Source organism: Megascapheus bottae, chromosome 2, assembly GCF_031878675.1.
Source record: "Megascapheus bottae isolate mThoBot1 chromosome 2, mThoBot2.hap1, whole genome shotgun sequence".
Classification (NCBI taxonomy): domain Eukaryota; kingdom Metazoa; phylum Chordata; class Mammalia; order Rodentia; family Geomyidae; genus Megascapheus; species Megascapheus bottae.
This window is the reverse complement of record NC_143510.1, coordinates 45,873,378-45,889,240: the sequence shown is the minus strand read 5'-3', so window position 1 is coordinate 45,889,240 and position 15,863 is coordinate 45,873,378. Positions and strand designations below refer to the sequence as shown.

The window sequence follows — 15,863 nt, the reverse complement described above, 5'->3', positions numbered from 1 at the left end:
TCAAAATCTTACCTTTGGAAACTGTTAAATTAGGCTATCAACTTACCATTTAGTAGGTAAGATTATTAAAGTTTCCTATTCAAGTAACTAAATGAGTTGTAAAGTTGACAGGTACATTTGACAGTTATTTTTTATAGTAAGTGATTAATCTGACATGTTCTTTCAAAATATAAACATTTTCATCCCCATAAAATACTGTCCATGCATGAAGAAAATTTGTAGTCACAAACCTATCATTTTGGTCCAGGAGTGTGGCCAACTGGTAGAGTGCTTGCCTAGCATTGTAACACATATGCAGAAAAAAACAGAAGTTGTGCCGTAGCTTAAGTGCTAGAGCTCTAGCCTTGAGAAAGCTCAAGTTCAGTGCCCAGGCCCTGAGTTAAAGTCCCAGGACTGGGGAACAAAACAAAACAAAAAAACCAAGACTATTCTTTTATCATTACAATATAATAAATTGAAATGTATTTCCTTCTAGTTTTGGTGTAACAGGTGATAGAGTTGTTTGTTTTATGTGTGTGCCAATACTGGGACTTAAACTTTTTTTTTTTTTTTTTTTGCTTGTAGTTGGTTCTCTACCATTTGAGCCATGCCTCCACTTTCAGCCTTTTGCTAGCTAATTGGAGAGAAGAGTCTCTTGAACTTGTTGGGGCTGGCTTTGCAGTGCAGTTCTCATATCTTAGCCTCCTGGGTAGATGAGATTATAAGTGAGAGCCACAAGCAACTCACTAGGCTTGCAGTTCTCATGACAGATTGTCAGGTTAAATCATTACTTTAAAAAGAATATCAGCAGCCCCCTATTGGTTCCTCTCTAGCTTTCCATCCTATCAGCAATAGGAAACTGTTAAGTGATACATCATTATTTTAATGAAACAGACTGATTAGTGCTTTTCCTTGACATTTTAAAACTGAAGCACTGTCATATGCCTTTTGAGATGGCTCTTCTAGTTTATCTTTCATTTCCAATTTCACATGTCAGTGATTACATTTTTAACAGACTTCTTCCTCAAATAGACATCTTTAATTACATCATGCATTCATTCAATTTTACTCAACAGATATGAGACACAAACATATCTCTTATTACTTCTCATCTAGAGATAATGGTTATCTTTTTGATAATAATCATTTTCTGTGCTTTTATATCCCTGACTTTAAAGTAATACTAACAGATGTTAAAAATACTTTATTACAAAGAAAAAAATTGCAATTCATTGTGAAAGTACATTTAACTTACTTAACTGTGAGATTAAGTTCATGTACTGATAAATTAATGGAAACTAAGACCACTCCTTACTGCCTTTTATGTCTAGCTTATTTACTCCAAATCCTGGCTTGTTGATGAAATTAAGGAAACATTGTCATTTTTAAAGGCTGCCTTGCTTTTTTTTTTTTAACTAGAGTGCCAAACAATACATCATTAAATATTTGAAGAAGCATAATTATATGCTATTGTTGATATTCTTCAACAAGGGATCTTAAAAATGTCAACATCCAGCAAAGATCCTGGAAACGGAGTATTATCGTTCTTATTTTTTTCATTGAAGCTCCTCAGGTCCATAATTGAATGTTTTGAGTTATTTGAAGGAGCTGTTTTAAATTGCCGAATCCTGCTGATATAGAATGTAGAAATTGGTCTATCACTCCTAGGTGAAGCTTCAAGGTTTTGTCATCTCATCTTATAATCCATAAGTCATACAGTTCAAATTATAAACAAATAATCCTCAGTCTGGAGGTATTAATTATATCTGACGATTATGGATTTAGAGTAAGTCCCTGAAGATTCCTGTCCCTGAGCCAGATGTATATAATGGGTCATTCCTGCCATCAGCCAGCCAGTCTAAGCAGCAATTAGGTATTCTCTACTTTTTGAGAGAGTCCCTGAGTCTGGAACATGGTACTAAAAAGAACAAAGTGACACCAGCTGCTTATTAAGCAATAACTGTTGTTCATTTGAATTACAATTCTCCTTGGCCCTCCACCTGCTTTCTTACTGGTCTGGCCTACCTTCTTTCAGGCCCAGGCCTGGGAGTGCTTGCAAGATATAGTTGGGGTAAAATGTTGACTTTTGGTGGACACCACGGAGTCACATTGATGCAGATAAGGCACATGGCTGTGGCAGGATTCAGCTCCTTCATCAATTTTCAGGTTAGTATGGCTGAATCAATTATAGTTTGTAGACACTCCCTTACTGCAGACCTTACTGGCAGTTGAGACTGGGATCTTTCTTCCATGAGAGACACGGTGATATGCCACATTACTTTGGAATACAATGATGGACATGGTTGCAGTCATAAAGAGAACTAGCTATAGTTTGTTCAATTTATTCAAACTTTGTGTGTGTGTGTTTTTGTTTTTATGTTCTCTTTTTAGATAACTCTTCCTCAGACAATTTTCTTGGCGCAGATGACTTAAGAACTTTTGGTCAGAGTGCAAATGGCCAGTGGAGAAATTCTACTCCAGCACCAAGTTCAACTTTACAAAAATCAAGAAACAGCAGAAGTCTTTACCTCGAAACTCGAAAGACCTCAAGGTTGGTGTTTTGTCTGCCTAGTTCTCATGCCCCATATCAGATTTTATAGAAAATGGCTATGTGGATTTTTTTTTCCCCCCAGTTCTGGGGCTTGAACTGAGGGCCTGGGCACTGTCCTTGGACACTTTTTGCTTAAGGCTAGTATTCTGCCACTTGAGCCACAGCACCACTTCTGGCTTTTTCTGAGTATGTGGCACTGAGGAATCAAACTGAGGGCTTTGTGTATGTTAGATAAGCACTCCCACCAGGCTGCACTCCCACCAGGCTACACTGCCAGCCCTCTCTGTGGACCTTTTTTTTTGGGGGGGGGGCCCGGAACTCTGGGCTTGCGAGCTGTCCCTGAGTGCTTCAGCTCAAGGCTGCCACCCTACCCTTGAGCCACAGCCCAACTTCCCATTTTCTAGTGGTTAACTGGAGATAAGAGTCTCAAGTTCTTCAGTGCCTGGGCTGGCTTTGAACCTTAATCCTCAGATCTCAGCCTCCTGATTAGCTAGAATTACAGTCATCATGCCCAGCTTCTGTGTGGACTTTTTAAAGGAGTAGTACCATTTTTTTTGGACTTCAAACCATATAAGTGTGTGTGTGTGTGTGTGTGTGTGTGTGTGTGTGTGTGTATTCAACTTTAGTTTACTTAATGCTGATGATAAGTCAAATCTTAACATTAGAGGGAAGAGAATCTTGCTATATGAGTATATTGGGATATTTTAAAATACATATTGCTGGCTGTTACAAATATTCAAACCTCTGCAACCTGAGTAGCAAAGAACCCAGCACATTTTACAATCCTTCGCTTGAGCAGACCTGATATGAGACAGTGCTACACCTCATGTATTAGTTTACTAAACCTGAGCCACTTCTGTTAGAAAATAGAGTCCTAGTCCTTGTTCATAAGTTCATAAGCTTCACCCCTCCTTTCCTCCCTTCTTTCCTCCCTCCCCCCCCGCCCCCCCCCCCCCCGTCTCTTCTTCCTTTTTTTTTTTTCTTTGGTCTCAGGTCTTGACCTGAGAGTCTAGGCCCTTTTCCTGAGCTCTTTTGCTCAAGGCTAGTGCACTACTGCTTTGAGCCACAGCTCCACTTCCAGTTTTCTTGTGGTTCATTGGAGATAAAGAGTTTCACGGACTCCTGCTTGGGCTATTATCCTCAGATCTCAGCTAGGATTATAGGTGTGAGCTACCAGCTTCCTGACCTATTTTTTTACAAGATATATACTGGTTGATAAGGCCTCAGGAAGTTCATTATGCTAATAAAATACTTTTTGTGATTAACTTTGGTGATATATTTGAGGAATGTGTGAGCATTTAATTTCCTATTTATTTGAGGCTTTCTGTGGTGACTAAAACCAACACAATGGCATTTATTTTATGATTATCTGGCACAGGATTTGGTGCTTCTAGGGATTACCTTTACTCCTTCCTAAGTTTTTTGAATTATGTAAGCATTTATTACTATGTGAACATTATAAAGATCAAAATATGACAGGTAAATATAAAGATTCCCTTGAGCTACTCATTCCTTTTCCATTGGGTTTCTTTCCAGACCTTTCCTATGTGTGTTTTTTTTCTTCTGGATCTTCCATTATTAATGATGCTAGATTAACTGCATTTTGGAGATGAGTTTGGTCTCAATTTGTACATTTGAGGTTTTTCCTCTTCTTTTTTTTTGTTTTTTTGTCAGTCCTGGGCTTGAGCTCAGGGCTTGAGCACTGTCCTTGGACTTTCTCAAGGCCGGAGCTCTACCACTTGAGCCTCAGCACCACTTCCGGCTTTTTTCTATGTATGTGGTACCAAGGAATTGAACCCGGGGCTTCGTGCATGCTAGGCAAGCACTTTAACCACTAGGCCAGACTCCCGGCCCAGGTTTTTCCTCTTCTTATAGCTAGAATATAATCTGAATGATGTTACTTTGACATTATATGAATTACCAGTTTCAGTTTCACACCAGCTGTTTGCCTAGTAGTTATTTATATCAATTTGTTAATATTTATCTGATAATTTCATCAAATAAATTATTTTATATTATACATTATATGAATCAGATATTAATTTATAATATAAGGTAGTTTAACTTTATTATATAAATTAATAGAGTAGTACTTTTATATAATCCCATTACATAATTTAATTTTCTGTTCTTAATTATCATTATGAATTTAATATGGTTTAATTCCCTACAATGTTATTTTTCTTAAGGCACACATTCTTACAGCAGGAATGCTCTGTTTGACACAGCTCTATTGAAATTTGGTAGCACCCTTGTTTTATGGCATTATAAGATATAAGATACCCTTGTACTGTGTGCTTTTTTTTTTTTTTGCCAGTCCTGGGGCTTAAACTCAGGGCCTGAGCACTGTCCTTGGGCTTTTTCCTCAAGGGTACTGCTCTGCCACTTGAGCACAGCACCACTTCTGGCTTTTCTATGTATGTAGGACTGAGGATTTGAACCTAGGTCTCGGTGCATGCTAGGCATAGTATTCTACCACTAGGCCAAACTCCCAGCCCTGCTTTTTTTTTTTTTTTAAAGACTGTCTTCAAAGCGCTCTCTCTTCCTCTTTCCCTCTTCCTCTCATTCTCTCACATATACACACACATACTACCTTACTTTACCCTTAAGAGACTACCAAAGATATTGTGAAAGATTCATTATATCTTTTCCAAATAATTTTATTTCCCATGCCCTCTTTTTTTTTTTTTGGCCAGTCCTGGGGCTTGAACTCAGGGTCTGAGAACTGTCCTTGTGCTTTCTCAAGGCTTGAGTACTACCACTTGAGCCACAGAACCCCTTCCAGCTTTTCTATATATATGATATTGAGGAATTGAACCTGGGTTTTGTGCATGTTAGTCAAGCCCTATACTAGGCCAAACTCCTGGCCACCCCATACCCCCTTTTAGCTGTCCATTTTCCAACCTAAGAAAATGGAGCTTGTTCCTGAAATTCTGAGTACTTGCTCTTTTCTGTATTCTAACACACATTAAATATTAGAATTTAAGCTGCGTGCTGGTGGCTCATAACTGTAATCCTAGCTACTCAGAAGGCTCTGAGATCTGAGTATTTCAATAATTCTTAGCCAGCTTGGGCAGAAAAGCCCCCGTGAGACTTATCTCCAGTTAATCACTCAAAAACCTGAAGTGCTGCTGTGTCTTAAATAATAGGACACTAGCCTTGAGCACAAAGAAGCTAAGAGACAGCACCCAGGCCATGAGTTCAAACCCCACAATGAACAAAAAAGAAAAAGAAAAGAATTTATGAAGTTAAGAAGTATTTGTGTGCTATATATATAGACACATATATATTCTAGATCTAGTCAGTTTAATTGAATTTAGACCACATAAGATTATTTGAAGAATTGATATCATTGAATTAAGCTTGGGCTTAGTCAGTTGTATAACTATTTTTAGTCTTCAGGAGGAAAAAAGATGTATATGGTACGAGGAATACTTCAAATTTTTCAAACTTGTTGGGAAATGGTAGATGAAAATGATCATATAAAAATTAAGCCTTGCTGTGCGCGGTGGTTCATGCCTATAATCTAGCTTTTCAGGAAGCTGTGAGCTGAGGATTTCAGTTCAAAGCCAGCCTAGGCTGGCTTTATCTCTAATTAAACATGAGAAAAGCAGGGGCCAGGAGTTTTGCCTAGTCGTAGTGTGCTTGCCTACCATACACGAAGACCCAGGTTCGATTCCTTGGTACCACATAGAAAAAAGCTGGAAGTGGTGCTGAGGCTCAAGTGGTAGAGCTCTAGCCTTGAGAAAGTCCAAGGACAGCGCTCAGGCCCTGAGCTCAAGCCTAGGACTGGCCAAAAAACAAAACAAAACATGAGAAAAGCAGAAGTGGTGCTGTGGCTCCAGGGGTAGGGTGGTAGTTAGCCTTCAGCTGAAGATCTCAAGACAGCTTCCAGGCCCAGAGTTCAAGCCCCATGACCCACAAAAAAATTTAAAAAAGTAATTATTAAGCCTTAGTACTGCAGGTCATTGACATGAATTTGGAGATATATCTATAAGTCTGTGGTAGGATATATATTCTTTTGTTTTTAGTCAGCCCTTGGGCTTGAACTCGGCCTGGACATTGTCCTTGAGCTCTTCAGCTCAAGGCTACCACCCTACCCCTTGAGTCACAGCACCAGGTCTGCTTTTCTCATGTTTAACTAGAGATAAGAGTCTTGGGGACTTTCATGCCTAGGCTGGCTTTGAACTGCAATCTTTAGATCTCAGCCTCCTGAGTAGCTAGGATTACAGGCATGAGCCATCCTGCCCAGCAGACTCAGTTTAATTTTAATTATGTTCTTAAATTTATGTGCCCGTGATTGCATATAGAGATTCCCTTCTTGAATACTTGTTTGCTAAACATAACATTTGAAATATGATGTAAAAAAAACCTCAGTATTAATAAAATCTTTTAACAAAAAAATTAAGCCTTAGAAATAAGACTGGGATTTGAATTTTTTTACAAAATTTTCTTGTTAGGTAGGTCACAAATAGTATAAAGATAAAGACAAAGCTCCTTAGGAGTGGAGAGTAGGCCAAAAGGAGAATTGTGAATATTGATGTAGTCAAGTTGGTTTAAATGAAAGAGGCTGCCCTCTGTTGGTCTTTCAAGAATTTTCAGTTTTATTTTAAAGATTAGTATGAAGCATCAGATTTATTTACCTTTATGTATTAAAATATTTGCATGTTTTTGTCCTCCCAAAGGCTTGGAGGACAGAGCTGTGGAGAATAACAAGATGGTTATCATTTCTTAGGACCTAGGTAGTCCAAAGAAGTCTAGTTACATTTGCTTTCTGTTATACCATATTGCTACATACTTCCTGGCCAAAGAAGATTCTAGGCTGTAGATCTAATAGGATTGTAAGTGGCTGATAATTACATGATTTGGAAAAACCTGATGCTGCAACTCCATATGTTATGTCAGTATATTTCCATAAGTGGTACCTATCATTCTACTGTTCTTAGTGTTGTTTTTGTTATTTCAAGAAAGTGAAAGCTAATGCTTGAATAATTTTCTTGTCTTAAAAACTTTTTTTTTTAGTGGATTATCAAACACTTTCACAGGAAAGTCAAACCATCACTGCCATGTATCTGCATATGAAAAATCTTTCCCTATTAAGCCTGTGTCAAGTCCATCTTGGAGTGGTTCCTGTCGTCGAAGCCTTTTAAGCCCTAAGAAAACTCAGAGACGACATATTAGTACAGCAGAAGAGGTAAGGAAACGTTCATCAAAAGCCACAAATAATGAAGCTCTTTTTTCTCCATTAAACTGGTTGCTACCTCTGATTGTGATGTTTATGGCCATCTTTTGTATATAACTCTGTTTTTTTCTTTTTGAATTCTGTCACCTAGTCTAATGGGATTAAGAGTATTATGTAGCTTTTTTTTTTTTTTACTATTGAGCTGCATTTCTTCAGTTACTTAATCTTCAATATTACTGAATGGCTTCTGTATATCAAACTACCTCTTGGCTCTTTTTTGGTTTTAGAATCTTCCTAAAATCCTGTTTCCTGTAATAAAAAGTAAAAGTTGATTTGATGGAACATCTTTTTTTAAATTTGGCCAGTCCTGGGCCTTGAACTCAGGGTCTGGGCACGGTCCTTGGACCACTTGGGCCAGGAGATACTACCCTGTAATTTAACTTGGACAAAGTTATGTAATAATTTTACTAATGTCTAATAGAGAAAGACATATTGGTAATATGAAGTTTTAGGGGGTTCAGTTCCTTCCTTTCTTGTATTTCAGATGATTTAATGAAAACACAGCTCCTCATCTTGCTTTGTTTTGAGTATGTGGTACTGAGGAATCAAACTCAGGGCTTTGTGCATGGTAGGTGAGCACTCTACCACTAGGCCATGCTCTAGGCCCCAACATCTACCTTTCTTACCAGGAACATTAAAAGAGAAAAATATAAATAAAATTAAAAGAAAATGATTTAAAAGAAGCCTGTGTGTGTGTGTGTGTGTGTGTGTGTGTGTATGTTTTGAACTCAGGGCCTGAGCACTGTTCTTGGGCTTTCTCAAGGCTAGAGCTCTACCACTTGAGCCACAAGACATGGAGCTGGAATTCCTCTCTCTGTAATACAAGAGAATGCTAGGAATTATAGCTAAACTATGAAATGAAGTAAAAGAATTCTGCCTAAGTTAATTTTTGATCTGCAGCCTAGTAAAGAAAGTGGGACACCTGTATTCCAGAAGAACTCATGAATAGAACAGACTATAAGAACAAACTTTATCATCAGACTTTCAAGGAATTACTTCGATATTTAGTGTTAGAAATCACTGGTAATACAGAGATAATACTTGGCTTTTTTTCCTTCCTTGCATTAGAGAATGTATTGATGGGAACTGAAAAACTTATTTCCCATGGAAATGTTAGTATCTCGGAGAAAGATGTATTTGTTTATGTTAAAGCCAGCAGGTGGTTCACGCCTGTAATCCTAGCTAATCAGGAGGCTGAGATCTAAGGATGGAGTTCAAGCTAGCCACTAAAGACCTTGAGACTCCTGTGTCCAATTAATCACCAGTAAAAGGGAAGTGGTGCTGTGGCTCAAGGGGTAGGATGGTAGTCTTGAGCTGAAGAGCTCAGGGACAGTGCCCAGGCTCAGAGTTCAAGCCCCATGACCGCCCCCCCCCCAAAAAAAAAGATAAAGAATTAGTGTCTTTGAACCTCAGTAATATAATGCTACCCACAGGCACGGTGGCTTGCACCTGTAATCCTAGCTACTCTGGAGGTTGAAATCTGAGGATCAAGGTTCAAAGGTAGCCCAGGCACAAAAGGACCTGAGACTCATCTCCAGTTAACCTCTAGAAAATGGGAAGTGGGGCTTGGCTCAAGGATAGGATGATAGTCTTGAGCTGAAGAGCTCAGGGACAACGCCCAGGCCCACTGGTAGGGCAGTAGCCTTGAGCTGAAGATCTCTGGGACAACACCCAGGCTGAGTTCAAGCCCCTAGCCCACCAAAAAAAAAATCTGGTAAGAGATTTCAAAGAAAGATTTGGAAATATGGGCATACAAAATGATTGAATCAAAAGGCTATCTGCAGGAGCTTTGCTACAATAGGATAAATACTTTCCACAGCAGTATTTAAATTAGTTCAGTTTAAAATTTTAATTACTCAATTACAGTCATATTTCCAGAATTTACTCGTCACGTGCGGTTAGTGGTTACCATGTAACACAGGTAAAGGATATTTCCACAATTACAGAAGTTTCTGTTTGATATTGTAGTTATTTAGGATGTAATTTTTTTTTTTTTTTTTTTTTTTTGCCAGTCCTGGGGCTTGAGCTCAGGGCCTGAACACTGTCCTTGGGCTTTCTCAAGGTTAGTACTCTACTATGTGAGCCACAGCACACTATGGCTTGTATGTGGTACTGAGGAATCGAACCGAGGGCTTTGTGCTGCTAGGCAAGCATTCTACTACTAGGCCATGCTCCTGATGAATTTATTCTTTTTTTTTTAAGTGTGTGTGTGTGTGTGTGTGTGTGTGTGTGTGTGTGTGTGTGTGTGTGTGTTTTGTCATAAACCAAGCATTTTGGAGTTAATGAAAACTTGTTCAAATTTTTAATTTTCTTGAAATTTATTTGTATGCTAAGTCAAATGAATGGGAGAGACTATAAATTAAGAGAGTTTATAGCAGAACAGTTTGCTAGCTTGCTAAAATTCATTTTGTGTTCTCTATTTTTTTTGTAATCTTGTAGTTTTATGCTAGTGCTTCTTACAAAGGCTTCACTAAATTATAAACATGTTATACATGCAAAATTTGGCATATTTACTATTTTTACTTTTTTTTTGTTTTTGGTTGGTGCTGGGGCTTGAACTCTGTGTCTGGGTGCTGTCCTTCTGCTCTTTAGCTCAAAGCTACCATTCTACTCCTGCACCTTGGTGCTGTCCCTGAGCTAGAGTTCCATTTCTAGTTTTCTAGTGGTTAATTGGAGATAAGAGTCTCAAGGTCTTTAGTGCTGGCTTGGAACCGATCTGAGGATCTTCGCCTCCTGAGCTAGGATTTCAGGTGTGAGCCTCCATATCTGTCTTAATTTTACTTTTTTTTTTTTTTTTGCCAGTCCTGGGCTTGGGCTCAGGGCCTGAGCACTGTCCCTGGATTTTCTCAAGGCTAGGGCTCTACCACTTGAGCCACAGCATCACTTCTGGCTTTTTGCTACATATGTGGTACCGAGAAATCGAACCTGGGTCTTCGTGCATGCTAGGCAAGCACTCTACCTCTAGGCTAAACTCCTGGCCCTTAATTTTACATTTTTATAAGCCATTATTGGTCCTTTATTAGATTTTAAAATGTAATATTAGCTATCTTCAAACTCTAATAAATTATCTGTTATTGCTTCTTTTCCTCTTAATTCCTTCCCTCTTCTACTATCTCCCCCCCCCCCCTCTTTTTTTTTTTTTTGCCAGTCTTGGGGCTTAAACTCAGGGTCTGGGAGCTGTCCTTAAGCTTTTGTTCAAGGGTAACATTCTGCCACTTGAGCCATTGTTGTATTTCTGTTGATTGTTTGATTTTTGTTAATTTATTAGAGATAAGAGTCTTAGAGACTTTTCTGCCTGGGCTGGCTTTGAACCATGATCCTCAGAGCTCAGCCTCTCTGAGTAGTTAGGATTATTGATGTGAACCACTGACATCTAGTTGTCTCAGTTTTCTTATTAAACTAAAAGACAATTTAATAATATACTGAGAAAGGTGTTTTCCTTTGCTTTTTAGTGCCAAATAGTATATGATATAGAGTTGTGTTCCAAGTTTCTAGTAACTTACCATTTCTTGTGTTGTTGTTGTTGTTTTTAGTAAAGCTAAATGTTATATATGTTCTTTTGAGAGTTTCCTAAACTGTCTTCTTTGTTTGAGGTCCTAAGTGGATTATAACATACCAACATTATTATTATTATTATTATTATTATTATTGTTATTATTGTGAAACCCTCCTATCATTAAAAACAAGTTACTTGTAAAGGTTTTTTTTTTTTCTTACTATACTTGCTTAGCTTGCATGTTTGGTTGAGCCATACCTCTAGCTCTGCTTTTTTGCTGGTTATTTTAGAGATGGAGTCTAGCTAACTTTTCTCTCCTGATTGGCTTCAAACAATCCTCCAGATCTCAGCCTCCTTAGTAGCTAAAATTACATGTGTGAGCCACTAGTATCTTGATTCGTCGTCGTCTTCCTCCTCCTCCTCCTCCTCCTCCTCCTCTTCCTCCTCTTCCTCTTCCTCTTCCTACTCCTCTTCCTCCTTCTTCTTCTTTCTTCTTCCTTCTTCCTTCCTCCTTCTTCTTCTCCTTCTCCTCCTCCTTCTTCTTTTTTTTGTGAGTTGTAGGGCTTGAACTTTGGGCTTGGGCACTGTCCCTGAGTTCTTCAGCCCAAGGCTTCTGCCCTGCCCCTTGATCCACAGTACCCTTCTGTTTTCTGGTGGTTAATTGGAGATAGTATCTCATGGGCTTTCCTGCCTGGGCTGACTTTGAGTCTCCATCCTCAGTTCTCAGTCTCCTGAGTAGTTAGGATTATAGGCATGAGCCACTAGCGTCTGGCTCATTGTTGTATATTGTAGAGGCCAATCACTTCTTTATTTCTACATATCTTCTTTTTAAAATTGTTATTATGAATAGGATTGTCTTTCTGATTTCTCAGAGAATTCATAGTTGTATAGAGAATCTGCTTAACTTTTTGGATGTTGATTTTTATAGCTATAGTATCAAAACTAAGAGTTTTCTAGTGGACTTGTGTGTTGTTGTTATTGTTGGTTGTGGAATTTGAATTCTAGGCCTGGGTGCTAGCCCTGAGTCTTCAGCTCAAGGCTACCCCTTTAAGCCTCAGTGCCACTTCCGGTTTTCTAATGGTTAATTAGAGATGAGAGTCTCATGGTCTTTTGCATCCAGGCTGGCTTTAAACTGCGATCCTCAGATCTCAGCCTCCTGAGTAGCTAGGATTACAAGTGTGATCCACTGCACGCAGCTGTAGTGAACTCTTTAGTGTTGTACATTTGCAGGATCATAAGACTATCTCATTTTTAGACTGGGATTTTACTTCTTTGTCTTTTTTTTTTTGGTGGATCATGGGGCTTTACCTGTTCTGGGTGCTGTCCCTGAGCTCTTCACCTCAAGGCTACCTCCCTACCCTTGAGCCAAGCTCCACTTCCCATTTTCTAGGGGTTAATTGGAGATTAGCATGTCAGGTCTTTTTGTGCCCAGGCTGGCTTTGAACCTTGATCCTCAGATCTGAGCCTCCTGAGTAGCTAGGGTTACAGATGTGAGCTACCATACCTGGCTTCGTCTTCTATTTTTATGCCTTTTCTTTCATTCCTTCTTGTTCCAAGCACTATATGAATAACAGTGGATAGCTCTTGTTTTTAGAGGAAATGCTTTGTTTTTCCTCCATTTATTACAATGTTGGCTATAGGTTTGTCACATGTAGCCTTTATTGTTTCTTCTGTTCCTACTTTCTTCAAGTTTTTTTTTTTTTTTTTTTTTTGCCAGTCCTGGGGCTTGAGCTCAGGGCCTAGGCACTGTCCTTGGACTTTCTCAAGGCCAGTGCTCTTCCACTGGAGCCACAGCACCACTTCCTGCTTTTTCTGTGTATGTGATACTGAGAAATCAAACCCAGGGCTTTGTGCGGGCTAGGCAGGCACTCTACTGCTAGGCCACACTCCTAGCCCAGGGTTTTTTTTAATCATGAAAGAATGTTGAGTTCTCATTCTCTCAGATATTTGTTCTACATCTATTGAAAAGGCTAGGTGCTTTGTCCTTTTGTCTTGTTACTGGCTATGTTACATTTATTCATTTGTGTCTGTTGAACATACTTGCATCTCTGAAATGAAAATAATTTGATAAGTATGTTTGTTGGTTTTTTTTTTTTTCTTTTTTTATCAGTCATGGGACTTTCACTCTGGACCCGGGCACGGTCCCTGAGTCTACAGCTCATGACTACCACCCTACCCCTTAAGCCACAGTGCCATTTCCAGTTTTCTCGTGGTTAATTGGAGAGAAGAGTCTCACAGACTTTTTAGTACCCATGTTGGCTTTGAACCACAATCCCCAGAGCTCAGCCTCCTGAGTAATTAGGATTACAGGTGTGAGCCACTGCATTGTTGATGTTATTTTACAAGTAATTTATTGAGGATTTATTTTTATTTTTATTTTGCCAGTCCTGGGACTTGAACTTAGGACCTGAGCACTGTCCTTGGGCTTTCTCAAGGTCAGAGCTCTACCACTTGAGCCATAGCACCACTTCCAGCTTTTTCTATGTATGTGGTAGAGCCCAGGCTGACTCAGAACCTTGATCCTGAGATCTCAGCCACTTTAGTAGCTAAGATTACAGGGGTGAGCCACTGTGCCCTGCCTATTATGTCCTTTTATTTCAGGGTAATTTTGGGTTTATAGAATAACGTTTGAAGCATTCTATTTCCTTCTGTTTTATGGAATAGTTTGAGAAATATTGGTTTGGTTGTAAATCTTTTTTAACAGTCTAGGAAGAAATCATCAGTGAATCAATCCATTTGTTTTATGAAGATACTTTTTATTAGTGCTTCAATCTCATTGCTTATTGTCTATCTCTTTCTCTCATATCCCCCCCCTCTCTCTCTCTCTCTCTCTCTCTCTCTCTCTCTCTCTCTCTCTCTCTCTCTCTCTCTCTCTCGCCAATCTGGGGGCTGGAACTCAACAGGGCCTGAGCACTGTCTTTAGGCTTTCCTCAAGCCCTAGAATTCTACCACTTGAGCCACAGCACGACTTCTGTCTTTTCTATGTATGTGGTATGGAGGAATTGAACCCAGGTCTTCATGCATGCTTGGCAAGCACTATACCATTAGGCCAAATTCCAGGTCCTATTGTTTATCTTTTTAGGTTGTTTATACCTAGTTTCCATGTTGGCAAGTAACATGTAGAAATATACCCATTTCTTATAGATTTTCCAATGGATTAGAATATCAGTTTTTAAAATGTTCCCTAAAATTGTATTTCACTAGTATCTGTCATAATATGGTTCTCACATATTTTTATTTGGATCTGCGCACTCTCTCACTCCTTCCCCCTTTCTCCCCCCCCTCTCTCTTTTTGCCAGTTCTGGGGCTTGAGCTCAGGCCTGAGCACTGTCCTTGGGCTTTCTTCAAGGCTAGTACTCTACCACTTGAGCCACAGTACCATTTCTGGCTTTTTTATGTATGTGGTACCAAGAAATCGAACCCAGGTCTTGGTGTATGCTAGGCAAGCACCCTACCATAGGCCAAACTCTTGGCAATCTGCTCTTTCTTTTGGTTAGTTTGGCTAAGAATTTTTTTTAATTAAATTTTTTTATTGTAATTAGTAAAAGGGTTACATGATATTTGCCAGATAGAAGGTGCGTTAATTCACATACATTGATACCCTTTCACATGTCTTGGTAAGTTTGGCTAAGAATTTGTCAATATATGTTCCAAGTATAGAGACATGACAAAGGGCAGAGAAAGAGACTTACTACATGGCACAAATAGTCATGGGAAGACAACACTTAAATTCATCTTCTCCTATCTTCAAGGTACAGCTATGAGCTAAAGGTTTTGTGTGTGTGTGTGTGTGTTTGTGTTTGTGTGTGTGTGTGTGTGTGCCTGTCCTGGGGCTTGAACTCAGGGCATGAACATTTCACTGAGGCTGTTTTACTCTACCACTTTGACCCACAGCATCTTGTTTTCTAGTGGTTAATTGGAGATAGAATCTCATAGGCTTTGCTGCTGGGGCTGGCTTCCGAACCTCAAACCTTAGCTCTCAGCATCCTATGTCACCAGGATTACAGCTGTGATTCATTGGTGTCCAGCTCAGTTGAGCAAAAGGTTTTAAAAGATAAAGAGCAGAGGCCAGAGGGAGAGGATATGCATGACTATTAAATGGTCTTGTCTTGGTCAAAGTATTTTTCCAGTGAATGGAATCTTAGACCTAGCTTTGGGAGTGGTTCTGGTACATTGTTATGAGTCATTTTTGCGAGGCAGGTTATCTGTTGTGATGATGTTCTGTTGTTCCTTAGGGATAGCTTAGTCCTAAAGATGTTATTGATTATACCTAGAGATGTAGCTCAGTGGTAATGGCACCTGCCTGGCAAGTATGAGGCCTGAGTTCAAATCCTAGTATTGTTACAAAACAAAAGGGGGGTGTGGGGGGGGGGGAGGGAAATGGGTACCAAGACATGTGAAAGGGTATCAATGTATGTGAATTAATGCACCTTCTATCTGGCAAATATCATGTAACCCTTTTACTAATTACAATAAAAAACAAAACAAAACACTAAACCAAAAGATATTATTGGTTAGTGCTGACCTTCTCTGTAACCCAAGATGATTGTAGAGGTACTGTAGAGATAATGGCTTAGAGCAAAGCCAAATACAGT

General features: G+C 39.2%; 1 protein-coding gene across 2 annotated transcripts in view; it reads left to right on the top strand.

Annotated features, from left to right (window-relative positions):
* Senp1 (SUMO specific peptidase 1) overlaps positions 1-15,863 on the top strand; it is a 66,063-nt gene that overhangs the window by 14,703 nt on the left and 35,497 nt on the right. For both annotated transcript variants that reach the window (XM_090324796.1, XM_090324789.1), the window contains exons 5-6: positions 2,371-2,530; positions 7,553-7,724. In XM_090324796.1, coding sequence (XP_090180922.1) covers positions 2,371-2,530; positions 7,553-7,724 — 332 coding nt within the window. The remainder of the gene's footprint in view (positions 1-2,370; positions 2,531-7,552; positions 7,725-15,863) is intronic.